We start from the raw sequence: 18972 nt of genomic DNA on the forward strand, positions 1-18972 counted from the left end.
TCTACTGAGGTGTCTCCTTAAAAATAGCAAGCAATAAAAGGCAGTGGAATGGGCTGAACTCTCAATGAGTCCATTGAACAGAAAACAATGACCAGTGAAATATGTGTGTCAGACTGTATTTGATAAATGATCAGGCAATACAGAAGATACCCAAACCTTTAAAACCACTGCTGTAGGGACATATTAATGTAACTATGTCCTTAGACTAGTTACTTTTGATCCTGTGACAGAAATCTGGCAGATGCCCACAAGAATGGAGCTAACATTCTTTCAAACACCATCTCAAAAGATCTAGATGCTTCTAGAGACTTGGGTAATTTTTCAGTAAATTCCGAGGTCTACGTGACATTGAGACTGTGTCCTTATATGTAAGTCAGAGACAGCAGCATGTCAAAACAGTTCAGTATACTGCAGCCAATAACTTGATCCCTAGATATATGCACAACTGTACCAATCAAGAAGAGATTCACATTGGCCTTAAGTGGTAGGTACTGATTAGTTTGGGCCATATTTTTTTTTTTTTAAAGATTTTATTTATTTATTTCAGAGAGAGAGAGAGAGAATGAGAGATAGAAAGCACGAGAGGGAAGAGGGTCAGAGGGAGAAGCAGACTTCCTGCTGAGCAGGAAGCCCGATGTGTGACTCTATCCCGGGACTCCAGGATCATGACCTGAGCTGAAGGCAGTCGCTTAACCAACTGAGCCACCCAGGTGCCCCGGGCCATATTTTTTTTGTTTGCTTCATATAAGCTATAGTACACAGAACAAACTTATTGTTTTTCATTGCTGAGGACATTTTGCTCTTAAAGGATGAACAAAATATTGTCAGTAAAAGATCTCCAAGTTAATTGAACAAAAACCATAAAGATTTTTTTATTATCTGGTCCTAATATCATGCCATGGATGGTGTTAGGAATCCAGTGGATACTTCATTTGAGATGATACTAAAAAAGATTATGGTCATTAAACAAAATGCAAGCTGCCTTTCAGAGTTATTGTGTCATATTTGCAAAGGAATTGCTATGGCAAGTATCTCTGCTCCAATAGTCATGAAATGAGTGGCTCCTTCTTACCCAAAATATGTACTCTTTCTTAACAGAATTTTAAAGCAAGGGTAACTGGCATAGTGCAACTCAAAAATGCTAGAACTAGTCCTAAAATTGGGAATAGGTATTGAGCACTTGTTGTGAATTAAGCTTATTGTGAATATATGTATTAAAGCACATTACATGTCCATTGTGAAGGAATATCCATTGGTTGTGCTGTGCTCCTGGTTTAGAACATTTTTCACGATTTGTAATTCCTTTCTCACAACAACCCCACAAGTGTGAGGTTAGTATACATTCATTCTAAATTTACAAAAGATGAAACTAAGTTCCAAAGTAGGTTAAAACAATGGGCCCCTGGAGCCCATTTTAGGAAATGGCAGGACTTGGTCTGTAACCCAGTTCTGCTTCACTCCAGAGCTCTATGCACTTAATCATTATGCCACACTGGATTCCAGAAAAAATAGCACAGAGTTTAGGATTTTAACTTAGGTTAAGAGCATTTTCACCTAGGAAGCTAACTCGGTCAAATGTAGAGAGCACAGACCACTCCTTGGTGCTGTGGCAGTTTGTTCCATGCCATCAATTATCACATTCAATTGTTCTTTATTAATTGTTCTCAAACTGCAGTTCTTGGAGGGAATCTAGGTTTCATAGAGGTCCTTGCAAACCAAATTCATATCTGACAAAGAGAATGCACTCAGAAGAGTCAAAGCGGTTGATTCCACTGCCTGGCACCATAATTAAAAGCCAGAGAAGAATTAGAGAACATGCTGAATTCGGGAGATAGCTTTACATGCCGCGGCAGGAGAGTCTTGGTATTATGTTTGTCCCATTTTGCTTGTTAAATATGTTTATCCAAGTGAATATGAGGAAGATTTACTACTTTGTGAAATCCTTCACAACACAATGGAAGAAAAAAATTAGCATTTAGACTGTTTTCAACAAACTGTTATATTGAGCCTGCAGATCAGGAAAGAGACCAGACCGAGATGCCTTTGGAGTATAGTAGCACTAGAGATGATAATCAGTGCGGTGAGGAAGGGCAGGAAGATAGAAGGATAGGTAAACAGGCTCAAGCAAGCCAATTTATCTGCCTCAGAATGCCTGTAGGACCCGAGTTTTATAGTGGGTAGGCTGAATAATTTTGTAAGATCCTAAGGTACTGGGGAATACTGCTGAGCTGGAAGAGAGCAGACTGGGAGCAAAGTGGAGCAACACACTTCAACTCTGATGTCCTCGGGAGGTCCTTGCGGGGACACAGAAGGGGAATTAAGACATTTAGTCCCTTTTAAAGTGAAGACAAGCTATTGCGAATGCCCTATAGGGCTTTACCAAGACCCTATAGATGGACTGGATTTTCCCAGGAAATTTCTCTCTGGAAGCAGAGTTTCAAGATTTGATGCATTCTTGGTGTACCTCATCCTGGATCGGTTGCCCATCTTTTATGCACACACATAAATGCACGTGGGAGAAAGAATTGGCTCTTGAAATTCAGGATCCAGGGCTAAAAGTAAGGGTTGATTCAAAAACACAAATCTCATACCACCTCATGCCTGTCAGAATGGCTAAAATAAAAAACACAAGAAAAAACAAGTGTTGGCAATGATGTGGAGAAAAAGAAACTCTTGCACACTTTTGGTGGGAAATGCAAACTGGTGCAGCTAATGTGGGAAACACAGGCAAAAGAAATGTAGCTTAAAATCTTCTTACAGCTTGCAGCCCACTGGTAGATCCCTGAAACATGCCGAGCGTGACCTTCCTCAACGAACTTGTGGCTGCCTTAGTACCTTCGTGTTTATTTTTTTTATTTATTTATTTTTTAAGATTTTATTTATTTATTGGACAGAGAGAGACAGTGAGAGAGGGAACACAAGCAGGGGGAGTGGGAGAGGGAGAAGCAGGCTTCCCGCGGAGCAGGGAGCCCGATGCGGGGCTCGATCCCAGGACCCTGGGATCATGACCTGAGCCGAAGGCAGACGCTTAACGACTGAGCCAACCAGGCGCCCCAGTACCTTCGTTGTTTAAAGGGCACCTTGTCTTGGCAGCAGGTGGCCCCTCCAGGTCCTGAAAGCCTTGCTGCCAGATTCCCTGGGGTCTTAACCTATCCCTAACCCCCTCTAATTCAAAAGTAAAAAATCAATCACTCCTCACAATCCCAGTAGAGCTCTTCTGCCCAGAGGTCCTGTCCCTTGAGTAGGGAAGTGGTGAAGGTCTAGGCAAGAGAGACAGGAGGCCCCTGACCCGGCTCTGAAACTATTCCTGGCAGGTGGAGATGCTGAGACAGAGCAGAACAAGAGATAAGGGAACAAACCAAGAGGGCACAAGAATCTCAAGGCCGTAAGCTTTCCAGTCAGTTCTCAATAAAAGAGCGCCCCTAAAAGCCCTCAGTGGCCACCCATTAGGGACCCTTTTCACTCTCGAGAGTTTTTTTCTTTCCTTTCGGCTCTCACCTTCACTTAATAAACTTTCACTTCACTTCACCCTTTTGTGTCCGCGAGATTCATTCTTCAACTCCATGAGACAAGAACGCTGTGATCCTGCAACACAGCCATTGTGGAAAACAGTAGGAAGTTCCTCAAAATGTTAAAAATAGAATTCTCATGTGATCCAGCAATTCCACTACTGGATATTTAACCCAAGGAATACAAAATCACTAATTAGAAAGATACATACACCCTATGTTTATTGCTGCATTATTTGCAATAGCCAAAAGTCGGAAGCAACCCAAGTGTCCATTCATAGATGAATGTATAAATGTATACACACATACACATAGACACACAATGGAATATTACTCAGCCATAAAAAGGAGATCTTCCATTTGCAGCAACATGGATAGATCCAGAGGGTATTATGCTAAGTGAAATAAGTATGTCAGAGAAAGACAAATACCATACGATTTCACTCATATGTCGAATTTAAGAAAACAAATGAACACAGAGAAAAAAAGACAAACCAAGAAACAGACTCTTACATATAGAGAATTGGTGGTTACTAGAGGGCACATGGGTGGGGCCATGGGTGAAAGAAATGAAGGAGATTAAGAGTACACTTTTTTTAAAGATTTTATTTATTCATTTGACAGAGAGAGACTAAGAGAGGCAGGCAGAGGAAGACGGAGAAGCTGACTCCCCGCTAAGCAGAGAGCCCGTCATGTGGCTCAATTCCAGGACCCTGAGATCATGACCTGAGCCGAAGGTAGCCACTTAACCAACTGGGCCACCCAGGTGCCCCAAGAGTACGGTAATTGTGACGAGCACTGAGTAATGCATAGAATTGCTGAATTACTATATTATACATCTGGAACTAATATAACACTGTGCTAACTATACTGGAATTTAACAAGTAAAAGTAAAGCATCCTCCACTTGCACTATAACAGGGCTGGAAGGAAAGAAGTAGAAGGGGAAGCTGCAGATGGGAGAATAACCTGGCTTATTCTCTTGATGAGTTTATTATGGCCACCATCAAACAGCTGTTGGGAATTTCATGAGATTTGGCAAGAGGTAATGGGGCAATGGCAGAAGGAAGGAAAAGGAAACTAATGGAAGATCTCATTGCCCCTGTATCACAATCCATTTAGCAGCACTGTACAAATAGGCCAGTGACAACTGTTTGGTCCTTACAGCATTTTACCAAAATGTGAAATTTGCACTTACTCTCATCAGTTACATTACGTCCTAATTGAAAAAGTGTGAGAACTCCCCAATTTACTCCGTTACACACACCACAGCAACGCTTTAACATTTCAAGTCTTCTAGAGTTTGATTTCTCTGAGGCTCTGCAAAGAGTAAGCATTAGCTTAACAGGGTTAATAATAATTTTCTTGACTACCTATGAGATTAAGAAAAAAAATTTTGTTTACTATGCTATTATAGGTCAGTTAAAACACCCTATAAGATCTTAGTGTTACCCATTCTGCTTCTACTAACCAAGTGTTTATTTGGAAATGTTTTAGATGGCTACAGTGTAGCCTAAGGATTGGAGGGGCCTTGGGTGGACACAGGGATTATCAGCCAGAAAGCTATGGGAACAGTCTAGGTGAGAATGAGACAAAGGGCCTGTGGTGGAGTGAAGACAGAAGTGGGTAGATTTGAGAGTAAATCAAGGAGGGAAACGCAAAGATTTGGCAGTAGATTGGATGGGGAGGGTGAAGAGTGCTCAGTAGGTGTTATCCATTTAATATGGTGATCAATGAAGGATTCTTATGTGGAGGGTAGACACATCTTTAACAAAACAAAAAGCCTGGAAAAGGTGGAGGGGAGGAGAAAGTTAACTTTAGGAGTAAAGAAGGTGGCGTATTCAGTGTCATGATCAAAGCTTTCCCAAGTTTTACGGTAGTCGAAACAGCAGTCCTTAGAGATTATTCTCAACTAAAAGTTCCCTCCATCCGTTAAGCCTTGCCGAAGGTCCCTAGAGCCGTCGGTTCAGGAAAGTCAAGGACTGGCTTTTTTTCTCGTTTTCACCCCTCCGGGCGTTCTGCACCCGCCCCCTTTCCCGCCAACCGCAGGCCCCACCCCTCCCGTCCCGCGCGCCCGGACTTTTGGCGCCTTTCCGCGGCCCCGCCCCTCGGGCCCCGCCCCCCAGCGTCCTGCCCGCCCAGACTCGGGGACCGCTGCGGCCGGGGTCGGGTCGCGGGCCTGCGGCGTCTCGGTCGTTGCCCGAGCCCGCCGCGGCTCCAGCCCTGGGAGGAGCACCTCCCCGGAAGGCGGGGCGATGCCGGGGAACCGGCAGCCGAGGGTACGCTCCGGGAACGAGCCTCGTCCCGCGCCCACCATGGAGCCGGAGGGGCGCGGGGCCTGGGCCCACAGCCGCGCCGCGCTCGACCGGCTGGAGAAGCTGCTGCGCTGCTCGCGTTGGTAAAGACGGACCCTCGGGCGGGTTGCCGCGAGCGCGGGGGTCAGGGTCACCCCAATCTGGGGGGGGCGGGGATCTTTTCAAACCCCGGGTTCCCTCTTCCCATTGCCGTCCCGCAGTCGGGGCGGCGAGCAGAGTTAGTACCTGCCCAGGGATCTGGTGTTAAGTTAGCCCCTCCCTGGGCCCGGTTCACAGCCTTTCCGCGCGGCTTTCTTGCCTTTTCTTCACCAAACCCAACGGAGATGGTAGTTTTCGAACTTAGCGGGCCGAAGACTCGTCTGGAGGTGTGGTTAAAAATGCAGATCCCAGGCCCCGCCTCCGGAGTTTGACTTCGTAGGGCTGGGGTGGGGCTAAGACATCTGCACTTTTTACAGGGCCCGGGACCCCTGCTGACCAAAGTAATTACAGCACCTCTGCCGAGGGCTGCTAAGTTTGAAGCAGTGTCGCTCATTGCTGAGCTGGCCCTTGGACCGTTTCTCCGTAGCAGCTTTTTTCTGGGGAGAGTTTTGGGTACCCTTGTTGGAGGTAGATTGAAGATAGCAGTGTGATGGACGCCGCCATTCTATTTCTCAGTTTCTCATTTCCTTGGTTTAGTCAAAAGCCTGTACGGCTGGAGGTTCCAGCTCTTAACGGATGCTGTTTATTATCATTTTTTGTTTCTTATTTTCCTTCATGCTGTTGCGCCATGGGAGTCTTCTCACTTCCAGGTTTTCATTATATCTGAAGACATCATTTTCATGACTGCTACTCTTTTCCTGTAGCTTTTCGTACTGTACAAACCAAGGAGGTTTATAAAACGCAAGAAGGAATTGTCACCTTTTTCATTTCTTCCAGAAGCATTGATTGAGCACCTGCTGTGCGTGCAGCTCAGTGTTTCTGCATCAGTATCACTCAGGCAGGTTTTCTCTCTGCTTGTAGCTGTCCTGTGTTTCTTTTTTGGACTTTGTTTTGATTTGTTTTTTTTCCCTCTGATTTCCAACCTGCAGAACAAGTACAAGTAACACCGCAGCTTTTTCTTTAAAAATGAAATGGGCTTAGCTGTGGGGCACCTGGGTGGCTCAGTAGGATAAGCGTGGGGCTCTTGATTTCCGCTCACATCCATGATTTCAAGGTCCTGAGATCTAGTCCTGGGTGGGGAGTCTGCCTGAAACTCTTTCCTTCTTCCTCTGCCCCTCCCCCTCCTCTCCCTCTCTTTGTCTTTTCTCTCTCAAATCTTAAAAAAAAAGAAATGGACTTAACTGTCACAGACTTTTGCACTTATATTGTTTTATAAAACTTTAAAAAATCATTGCACCCATTAGAAAAGTGGCACTTTTGTTAGCACATGGAGACATTCTGAGTTGTGTGTTTTTTCATAACACAGGGGTCATCCATCTGAGAATAAGAAATTTACAACTGGCTCTGCCAGTTGCTGTAATAGAAGCAATTATAATCATACCTTCATAGGTCAGCAAAAAGACATTCAGATGGGACATTTCTGTATGGAAGGCATTAGGGCAGGCAGTAGCCTAGTGCTTTGCTCAGACTAGAGAGGCAGACTGCCTGAGTTCAGGTTCTAGCTTTGATACTGTGGCCCAGGTCATTCAAATTCTCTGCCTTGGCTTCCCCATCTGAGTGATAATAGTGCTCAGCTCATCCACCTATGAGGATTCCTTAATAATATATTATTGAGCACCAGCAAAGTGCTCTTTTGGCATTGGGGCTTCGTTAGTGAACAAAACAAAGCAGACAAAAACCTCAATCCTTATGACGCTAACATTCTGTGGGAGGGAAGAAACTAAATGAAATTATATGTGTACAGGGTTGAGTATGTTGGTTGTCATAGGATAAGTGATAAATAATAGCTGTCTTATAAAAATACAAAGAAGTATAGCCTGCTTGCTGAATGGTTCGGGGAAGACAAAGTAGGTGATTTATAAGAATAATCTATAGGTTGTCCTAAAATCTGATACAGCCAATTTCACTTTTTATCCCCAACCAAATATTTTTCCAGTTTCTAACTGAAGTGAGCAGACAATAAGAGCCAGAGGACTGAAAGTGGACATTAGTAACTAGGTCCAGACTTTTAATATAATGCATTTTGTTGGCTGGAGAATAATAGTGAACTCCGGTGATTTTCCTTAAAAAATTAGTATATGAACCACTCATGGAATAACTAAACTCATCACCTGTTTCTTTGCATTTTTTAACCTAGGCCTATGCAAACTTTTCCTGTAAAGAATCATATAATAACTATTTTGGGCTTTGCTGGCCACGGTCTCAGTTCTTACTCTTTTTGTTTTTTTATAGCCCTTAAAAACAGGGGCGCCTGGGTGACTCAGTCAGTTAAGGGTCTGCCTTCGGCTCAGGTCACCATCCCGGGATGCTGGGATTCAGCCCCGCGTAGGGCTCCCTGCTCAGCGGGGAGTCTGCGTCTCCCTCTCCCTTTGCCCCTCTCCCCTGCTCATGCTCTCTTGTGCAGGTGCCTGCTCTCTCTCACTCGCTCTCTCTCTCTCTCAAATGAATAAAATCTTCAAACAAAACAAAAACCCAAAAAGCATTCTTAGCTCAAGGCTGTACAAAGATAGTTTTGATTTGGTGCATAGGCTATAGTTGGCCAAACTGTTTTAATGAGTAGAATGTCTTAACTTTAGAGATCCTTCTCAGTGTAAAATTTTATATCCCATGAGATTTAATATTTAGAAATAATTTGGCGGTCTTCTCGGTGTCTCTGTATGTTTTGGCACTGTTTGTAGTGAATAAAGCATGGCTAGTTGCTCCTTACCCATGGGGAGAAAAAAAGAAAAAAACCAAACCCATTCTTTCCACCTCTGCCTTTTCCTACCGCCTGATATCATTGCTTGAAAGGAGCAACTCTGGATGGTCTGCTTCTTGCTTTTGCTACCCACCATTAATAGCAGTGCCATATTATTTGAAATTGTGTGTCAGTATGCCCTTTTACAGAGTTTCAAAGTTCTACCCAGTGGGCTAGTGATTACCCCGATTACCCTCACATTCAGCTTGCAGCTGTCATCTATATTGCGTTCCCAGGTGTCACCTGTCTCGCGTAGCACATTGGATCTATTTTGCAGGAAGCATTACTTGAGGGTGAGTGAGGGTGGATTGGCTGCATTACAGGGCATCCTTTCTTGACCTTTAACATAAGTGTGGCTCCAAGGTGAAGCGGATGAAATTTTTCAAGAGGCCAGATGTGACATTTGTGTTAGGTCCAAGCCTCACAACCAGATAGAAGGTATTTAAAGATTTGGAAAAATGAGACAGGACGACTATGTCATTTGAGAAGCTGGCAGAAAGCATAGTTAGTAATAACGTGTTCCCAAAGGCAGTAGGAAAAAAATAATAGGAGCTGTAGTGTAAAAGCCCACGTGTCATATGACACTATTTTGTGAATTAAAATAATTAGGTACCGCTTGCCATTGGGAGCAGCAGGGGCTTTGACCTCTACTACAATGTAATTTGGAGCTCTATCACGTTTTAAATCGACTTACAGTAAAAAATAATCTTGTGATTTTTAGGGTAGTGGATTTTATTTTTGTAAATTATCTTTTGTCATTTTATTTTATTTTATTTTTAAAGATTTTATTTATTTATTCATGAGAGAGAGAGACACAGACACAGAGAGAGAGGCAGAGGGAGAAGCAGGCTCCCAGGGAGCAGGGAGCCCGATGCGGGACTCCATCCCGAGATCCTGGGATCATGACCTGAGCTGAAGGCAGACGCTTAACCATCTGAGCCACCCAGGCGCCCTCTTTTGTCATTTTAAAGGCGATCGGGATTATTTTCGCTTATTGATAGCTTAGTTGTTAAGAGCATTGATTTTGAACGCTGGCTTCCAATCGTGGCTCAGTGATTTTGGGTAAATTATTTTATCTTTGTATGCTTTTTTCATTTGCAAAATGAGTTAGTAGTAGTTTCTATCTTATAAGGTTATTATGGGAATTAAATGAGTTAATATTTATAAGATACTTAGAGCAGTGCCTATTATGTTCTAAGTGCTGTATGAATATTTGTAAGACACAGGATAGATTTCCTGACCCCAGCGTTAAGCTTTTGCCTTCATTAGTTTTGAATGTTCAGAAGCATTTTAATAGGCCAGTGATCCTTAAATGGGATGATTACTCCTTTGGCTTGCTCTGGTGCTGATTCTTCATTAGGACCACAAATGATCACTGAGGCACTACATTAATGATGCTTTGGTGAGACATTTTCTACCCTTAAGAAGCAAATGCTTAACTGTAAGGGATAAAGTGCACACAGAGTTCAGGGAAAATTAGGATGAGGGCCACGGACATGCAGAGAAGAGTATGTGGATGGTGCCGATACAGGAAAGCTTCATGGCTTTTGAATTGGGCCTTGGAAAGATTTTCATAGATGGAGACAGGTAGAATGTGCTAATCACAATATACTAAAAGGTACTGTAGAATAAAGGGGAAGTGAGTCAGGTGGGCAAAGAGTTAGGAAAGGGTCAGATCAGAGAGTGATTAGTGGCCTAACAACAGCCTATTCAGTCGGTTTGCATAGTTCCTAAGGAGAGGCGATTAGTGTTAACTTTCCTGTAACTCTGGTGTCCTCACCTCTATAAAATGAGGAAGATGGACTAAGTACTTTCTAAGGCTCCCTTCAGTTTGCAGATTCCATAATTATTAGTTTCCATTGGTTGTAAATTTTTGTTTAAAACTTTTATTGAGGGTTAACATACATCCAGAAAAGGGCACAAATCATTGGTGTTCAGCATGTATCATATATCCCTCCTAATTGTGGGATTGATTTACTTAATGTGGTATTTTGTTTGATAACCTGTTGCCTTCAGTTATACCACACGCTTCATAAAGACAGGTTCACATTTGTAGCCATGGTGCTGAAGACATAGTTTCTTAGTGTTTGTTGAATTAATGTATAAAAGAATTTAGGTTAAGTTGGGATGACATTTGAGGAGCCTTTGCCGGTGGGAATACCAGAAGGACCTGGTTAATTTCACTTGCCTCACCAAGAATCCTCCATAGTTTCCTAGGGTTAGTTACCCATAGTAAACAATGACTGAGGTCTTAGGGCAAATGTAGAAGGCAAAGGTCTTTCTCCCTGGGAGTTAGAGCTAGAACCATGACTTGCACAGGCCTACACATACCTGGTATTACATAGGGCTTGGGACTGCCAGAGAAACTTACCAGACACATTGAGCACCTGTTTCTTACAGTATAGGGGATCGTCTTACAAGTGGAGTTGTTAAATGGGTCTGGGACTTAGAGGAGGGATTTCAGGCTGGAAGTGTACTTTTGACAGTCACCTGGATGTAGATGGTAATTTAAGGCATACTTCTAGAAGTGAGCAGGGAAGCAAATGTAAAGATGAACGCCTGTGTCTGAGCCTTGAAACTCAACATTTGAACATTAGGTGGAAGAGGTGAAGCTTTAAGGACAGTTACTTAGGTACTGTTTTGCTTTGGAAGAAACGGAATAGAGGACAGAGTAAACCAGTACTGTTCGAGTCAGACATACATGATATTCTCTGTGGCCTGTCTGTCTCATAACAGTAGATCCTATTACAATTAATCGTTAATAGATAGAAGTCTATTGCCCGTTTGGCTTTTGGTATATTGGCTCATTGATTTATTCATTATTTACCAACACTAAAAAATTAGACATGATTTTTTAAAAAATTTTTTCCCATGTGATTTACTTGAATCTGGCATACAAAATAACTACACAGAATAAAATGCTTTCGTGTCATTATTCATATCCCTTACTTGATGATAATTTTGTTTATTCTAAAGATAAATACAAGAAATTGTTTAATTGGCTTGGAAAACTTGTTAACCAAATGTGTTTGTCCACATTTGGCAAAATAACTTGGCAGTTTTCTAAAATGTGAGCACAGTGGTAGCTAGCTATCTTGCCTAATGTTAAATAGCAGTTTATTTCATAGAAGCTTAGGGAGCCGTTCTGTTAAGAAATAGGTCTGCCTCCGTATTGTAATCTCAGCTGAATTTACTGTCCTTTTCTTCTTTGCAAAGAAATTTTTATTTCAGTGGGACTTTTTTATAAAAAAATATTGTTTGTTTTCACTACTTAGTTCTTCCCTAAGTTATAATCCTCTGACTGCGCCGATCTTTCCAAATCAACTACATGTAAAGTAACAGAAATATGACTGCAGATGGGAAAAAGTAGAGTAGCTGAATTTTCAAGGTACAGAAATCCTGTTACCATGCAGATGTCTTTTCTTATTCTTCTGGGTTTTTTTTTCTTTCTAATATATATGTATATCAAACAAAGAATAGGGTAAGGATAAAATAGAATTGTTAATATAAATTCATTTTTGCATGTAGTTTTCCATTTGCTTCATTCACTAAGGATTTATTGAAATTCTGCTGTTCATATAGCACCATGCTAGGGAGGTAATAGTGTGTTGGGGAGTTCAGAAAAAATAAAGGTCAAATTCTCTTGTTTGTAGGGCTACAGTCTATTTGGAGACCAGTGGGAAAAATAGGGAACCAAGCAGATAAAATTCAAAATATTTCGCTTTCAGCATTGATTTCCAGAGCTCCAACTAGATTCCATCTCTCTGGAACTTTAGAGTGTTTTGTACTTCTCTTAAGTCATATACTAACTTTGCTTATAAAATTACCTAGTTCAGTTATAAGCCCCTTAGTATATAGATTGTGTTGCAGGCAACCTTGTGTCCTTACGTGTCCGGTGCAAGGTACAGATTTTGCATAAGTGATGGTATAGAAACTAACATCCAAGAAGTTCTGTGCTTCTTTTCCAGTGTTGTTTTTATTATATCATCCTGGATAGTATTTGGATGTGTTGGGCTTGAATAGTTTTGGGGGTGGGAGGGAGGAAGGGTATTCTAGGCTGGGGAGAACATTCTAAGCATGGGCTTGGTTTTGGACATTGCATATTTGAGAAATGTTGCAGACTGTTGAGACCAGAGTTTTTGTGGGGGAGCAGTATAAGAAAAGGTTGCCTGCTTTGTAGTTACTGGATTGTGAAGAACTTTAATAATAAGTTTTTAAAAATTGAAAGTAATACATGCGTTAAAATATCAAGGTATGTGGCCATTAAATAAGTGAATGACAGGTGAGCCCGAATCCTTTTCTCTAAGGACCCACTATGATCAATTTTTTTGTGTATCTTTTAATAAGAGGTTGTCTGTTTATATAAGCATTATATGCCTCAGATGAGAAGATGCTATACATCAGGAGAGGTATCATGATGTATGTAACCATTTCCTTGTTGATTAAAATTTAGATTGTTCTGGTCTTTTGCTGTAATCTGTGCTGGAGTGAATATCCTTGTCCATTGGCCTTAACATTTTAAAATTTTTTATTAAAATTATACATGAACATAGTCAACAAAGTCAATAAGGCAAAGACATAATGGAAACATTCTTTTGCTTCATCTGTACTTCAGATACAACCTCTTTCATCTCTTTTAGTTCTTCATGATTTACTTCTGCATTTCCAAATGATATGTTTCTATTGCTACTTCTTGAATTTTTCCATTTTAGACATTTATTTATTTACTTTCTAACCTCCTACTCTAAAAGATGAGTTTTCTTATTATAAGAAAGAGTTTTCTTATTATGTTTTCTTATAATAAAATTTTCTACTATGGAAGATGACTATAGAATTTGAAGTACAAAATAATTTTCAATCATTATTTTGAAGGCCAGGCATCCCTGTTATCCTTGAGATGTCTTAGGCTATTCTGAGTCCTTTAATAAAAAAAAAATATATATATATATGTATTTATGACATTTTAGTTTTATTATTTCTTAATCTCTGCAATCTCTTGGTATCCTGTCTTAAGTAGTTATGTTTGAAGTTTCAGTTTTGCAAGCATCTGAGTATCCCTAAAGGATAAATTCCTGGCAGGGGAATAGTTGAATTAAAAGTGGGTACATTTAAAATTTTGATAGATATTGTCTGGTTGTAATAGAAATTGTTTTATTCCATAGTATCTTCTCAGCTAAGCTCTAGGCATTGTCAGAAAGCCTGGCTCTGACATAGATCATTGCCACCCTCTGTATCTGCACTTTTGAGCTCTTCAGTAACATTCTTTTGAACTTGACATGGCCCCCTCCCAGTCTTGGTTTTAACACCCCCTTCCCTGTCCCTTCCCCTATGCTCACAGGCACATACTTCTCCGTCACTCATCCAGTGGTGTTCCTCATCTGTTAACAACAACAAAATATATTTTAGCTCACTAATTAGAATAATTAGTACAGTTGATCAGTTATTCATAGATATTAGATTCATTGCTAATCACACTGTAGCATCTCATTGCTAGGGTGAAGGATCAGAACCATAGATAAAGGGTTCAGAGTCATCTTAGAAAGGACATTTAAGTTTAGAAACAGAATCAAGGCATTGAGTAGAGTACTACCATAGAAGGCTGAAGTCTGGACTGCATCCTGGTAAGCCTACAATTGAGAGACAGGAAAGAAGCAGTTAACGGAATGCTGAAATGGGCAGATAAATGTGCTATAAGAAAATTAAGACTCAACAGAAGGAAAGGTTTCAGGAAAGAAGTTGAGGTCAATGTTGCTTCACAGAAGGGTCAGGGAAAATGAGGCCTAAAAGTGCTTTTGGGGAGCAGTTTCAGCAGTGTTGGGAGTTAAAGCTAGGGAGGTGAGGAGATGGAGTGAACTCTGTAGAGCACTTAGGACCTTTGATCTGTAGGGAAGAGCTGGGGTTGAAGGTAGAGTGAGAGGCAGGATCTAAAGAAAGTGCTTGTTTTTAGGGTGGAAGAGAGAGTACCTACTTGGGCATGTTTAGGCAGATGGAAGAAGAAAGGTGACTATAATGATAAGAATAGACCACTTTAGGAGACAGAGAAGATAAGGGATCTAGGGAGAGATCCAGCGGCACATTTTAAGAAGGAAGAGTGACTGCAGGAGATCTTTTCCTCTGAGCCTGAAGGGACGGATAAGCATTATGGAGGAAGAGGTAGGAATGGGTGGTGAAAAGCTCACACTGTTCATCTCCAGTCAGGTTAGTGGGATTTCAGAGCATGGAGATTGTTTCAAAAAGCATCTATTCATTTGTTTTCTCACCGAAAATACGTGCCACTTTGGTAGAGATACAAAGGTGAAGAAACTACCAACTAAATGTATAGAGACACATTTATCTCTCTCTCTTTGTTTTTAGAGAGAGAGTGAGCAGGGGGAGGGGCAGAGGGAGAGGGATAGAGAGAATCCCAAGCCGACTCTGCACTGAACCCAATGCAGAGCTCTGTCTCACCACCCTGAGTTCATGACTTGAGCTGAGATCAAGTCCAGCTCTTAACTGACTGGGCCACCTAGGCACTTCTATCTCACTGTCTTTTTATAATGGTTAGTCATAGCCTGAGAGTAGGCGAGGAAGGAGTGGACTGCGGGGCCTATCTGGCATTGTAGATTGGTGTCTGTGAGTGTCTCAGAGGTCAGTGGAAATGGGGTGGTGGTGAAGGTGACTGTGAAGTAGTTAACTCTGGCCTAGGGAATCCAAGGAGCTAATGAACTGAACGGTGTTCTCTCAAGGTGGAACGCGACCTGAAGGTGGAGGTTTGGTCAGAGTGATGGAATGAAAGAGATACGGGGAATTATTTTGATGGGGGAGGTGAAACACCACCACTTCTGAGATCTTAGAGCAGAGCTTTTAATGAAGGTAGAATTCAGCACACTTGATTAGGAGATAGAAGATGAGATTTGGTAGATGAAATCATGAACAAAAATTACAGGAAGAGTATGGTCGCTGGAGCAGAGATCATCTTAATTGCCAGAATCACAAAAGTGGCTGGCACGTCACAAATCGTATTTTTATCACTGTGATCTGTGTAATGTGATAGAAAAATCAGATATTGTGAGTTTTAAAAAAGTAATGGGTTTTATAATGTCAATGAGCACCATTTTTGGTATCTTGAGGATAACATTGTAGGTGTTATACTCTGTTGTTAGCATTCTTTCTGAAAGCTCGATTTCACTTTAATGTTCATATCTATTAAAATGTGCAGTGTGATACTTTTGATCTTTCAAGAAATGTGGAAAACTTTTTATTGGTATGTGGTAATGTGTACAGAGGTAATTGGATAATAATGGTGTAAATACCTAAAGGTCCTCAGGTTAATGTAATAAACCAAGCACAAAAAATGTTCATCCTTTGAAAGCTTTATTTTTCCTGTTTGCTCTCACTGCATTACGCCCTCTGAAAGTAATGACTTGATGTGTTTATTAATAAGTAAGTACTGTTATTTTCAAATGTAGCAGGTACTTTGATGGACAATAATTGTGTTTCTGTCTCTCTTCCCCCAATGCCATGAATCTCATTCAGTCTGCAGAGTGATGATTCCTATTTGCGGTTGCTTAAAGTACAAAACAGTCAACTAATTGTGAACTGAAAGAATGGCTGTATTTTTGACAAGGCATCGATGAAATGTAAATGGCCACTCAACAATAGCCAGAAACCAGTGTATTCCTATGGGAAATCGTGAATTCTTAGGGTCTTAAGTGATCAGATGTCCTGATTTTCCCGGGTCCGCCCTGGTTTATACCTGCTTGTCCCCGTGTCCTATTCAGTTATCACGCCCCTTCACTCTCAGAAATGTTCTCATATGGATAATATATGGTCATTCTATTTTTAAGTCTTATTTTGAAATTTATGGTCTGTACTTTGAATCATTAGGTGAAGATGTATCTTAGTAGTTGAAAGAAGCAGCCAGTGGTTGGTTTTGCCTGTAAGAGGTATAGAGATACTTGCACAGAGTTGCTTCTATAATTTCCCAGTATGTGCATTATAGAAAATGTTACAGTATGTACTGAGTTTGGTAGTAGCTATTTGAGTCCAGCAGATGTGTGATGATACAGTATTTAATCAGGTAGTAATAACCTTTCAAATAAAAACATCCTTAATTTCTTTTTCTGCTTGGTATCTTCTGAGAAAGAGAACTATGGTAGTGTTAGGCTTTGGATTTATGAAATGTTGGGTGTAAAATGTTTATCTAACAATGACCTAAGTCTCGATTGTTTTCTTTTCTTCAAACAGCACTCATATTCTGAGGGAGCCTGTGTGTTTAGGGGGGTGTGAGCACATCTTCTGTAGGTAAGTAATTATGACTTGATACTCAGTGTTACTATTTTTTTTACTAGGTCATCATGTAATCATATTAATAATAACATTACATTATGTTTATGTAGCTCTCATAGACTGCAGATAACTTACTGTACATTCTCTCATTTTGATTCTTATAACTGTCTTAATTTGCAAATAAGAGCATCAAAGCTCAAAGGGGATGACTTGTCCAAAGTTGTGAAGCTTACTAAGTAGCTCGGCTAAGCTTGGGGAGAAAAATCTATTGTGTATTTGAAGTATGTCTCTTTTTTTCCTTCCAGTTAGTTTTGAGTCTAGACTTTCCAGATTATGAAAATCTAGTTCTTATAGTTACTGGGTTGGTTTTCTAGGGTTGCTGTAACACAGTACCAAAGACTGGGTGCTTTAGAGTGACAGAAATTTATTGTCTCACAGTTTGGGAGGCTAGAATTCTGAGAGTAAGGTGACAAGCAGGGCTGTGAGGAAGACTCTGTTCCATGAGTCTGTTCTACCTTCTGGTGGAGAAGTCTTTGTCTTCTGGCATCTTCAGCATTCTTTGGCTTGTAAATATATCACTCTGATTTGAACTTTCATGTTCACATGGATTTCTCTCTTGTGTATTTGTTTATGTGTCCAAACTTCCCCTTTCTGTAAGAATGCTAGTTATATTGGATTAAGCCTTACCTCGACGATCTCATGTTAATTTGATCATCCAGAAAGATCCTATTTCCAAATAAGATCACATTCTTAGGTACTGGGTGTTAAGACTTCAACATCTTTTTGGGGGACACAGTTCAAGCCATAACAGTTACTGTGAAGTTATATCCGTGTTCTAGTAGGAAAGCCCTGGCTTATAGATTAGAATACTAGATTTTCACCTCATTCTATTCCTTATTTTGGGGAAATAAATTCAAGGATTGAATGTCTTAGTTTTGTGTGAGACAGAGTTGATACAGCCTCCTTTGAGTAGTTTTTCATGATTTCAGTTACGACTATGTGACTGTCTGGCACGGGCCGCTGCAATGTGGAGTTAAGCACATATGAAAATAATTTACTGCCTGACTGCTGTGGGCTGGGATGCGTGGGAAGCAATTATGCTTGGGGTCCCAATTTTCTTTCTGGAAACATGGATCTGATATATGGGACATATCCAGCTGGAGGGGGGATAGGAAATTATACCTGTTGCCTACCTGATAACTCCATTTGGATGATGACAGGGGATTTCAGACTGGCTGGTTGTGCAGAGCATGTCTGTTGGCCATTCTCCCCTTCCATCGGTGATCTTCGTGGCCATAAAGCGTACCACTGATTGCAGAGTTGCTCAAGGCAAAAGCCACAAGTCATACCCGATTGTTCTTTTCTTCCTTATCATATTATTAAGTTCTTTCAGCTCCACCTCAAAATGTCCCTTGAATCTTGAATTTTCCCACTTTGCTCTATATTTACTACTGTTTACACTTTGGTCCAAGCCACTATCCTATTATCTCTCCTCAGATTGTTGTCCTAAGTTCCTACCTGGTTCCCTTCCCCATTTTCTCCATTCTTACCAGTGATCTTTTAAAAATGTAAATCACATCCATATCATTACCCTCCTTAAAATCCTCTAGTGGCTTCTATTACAGTTAGAATTAGATCCAAACTCTTCACTCTTAAGGTTCAGAAGACCCTGTACAGGACCCAATTCCTACCTACCTCTCCAACCACACTTCCCACTAGCTCACCCTGTTCTAGCCACCTTCTCCTTTTAGTTCATTAAACATACCGAATTTACTACTGCCCCAGGACTTTCGCACTTGCTATTTCTTCCATCTAGAATGTACTGCCAAATTTTTGTGACGCTGACTTTTCATCAATTACATTTCAGCTCATATGTCACCTCCTCCAAAAAGCCTCCCATGATCCCCTTATGAAATGACGCCTACTTCCTGTCCTCACTCGGTAGTAAGCAGATTTATTTTGTTTCAGCTGATGGACTCACTGTGTATAATCTATCAGTGACAAGT

The 18972-nt window shown here is 41.1% G+C and overlaps 1 protein-coding gene across 2 annotated transcripts in view; it reads left to right on the forward strand.

The window, feature by feature from the left end:
- The first annotated feature begins 5721 nt into the window (after nt 1–5721).
- The window catches only part of BARD1 (BRCA1 associated RING domain 1), an 88477-nt gene continuing 75226 nt past the window's right edge, over nt 5722–18972 (forward strand). For both annotated transcript variants that reach the window (XM_028112268.2, XM_028112269.2), the window contains exons 1-2: nt 5722–5906; nt 16925–16981. In XM_028112268.2, the coding sequence (XP_027968069.1) occupies nt 5764–5906; nt 16925–16981 (200 nt within the window). In that variant the 5' untranslated portion in view covers nt 5722–5763. The remainder of the gene's footprint in view (nt 5907–16924; nt 16982–18972) is intronic.

The sequence above is a fragment of the Eumetopias jubatus genome, unplaced genomic scaffold (genome assembly GCF_037043125.1).
Source record: "Eumetopias jubatus isolate StellerSeaLion01/CBP00866 unplaced genomic scaffold, mEumJub1_p1.0 scaffold_3, whole genome shotgun sequence".
Classification (NCBI taxonomy): Eukaryota; Metazoa; Chordata; class Mammalia; order Carnivora; family Otariidae; genus Eumetopias; species Eumetopias jubatus.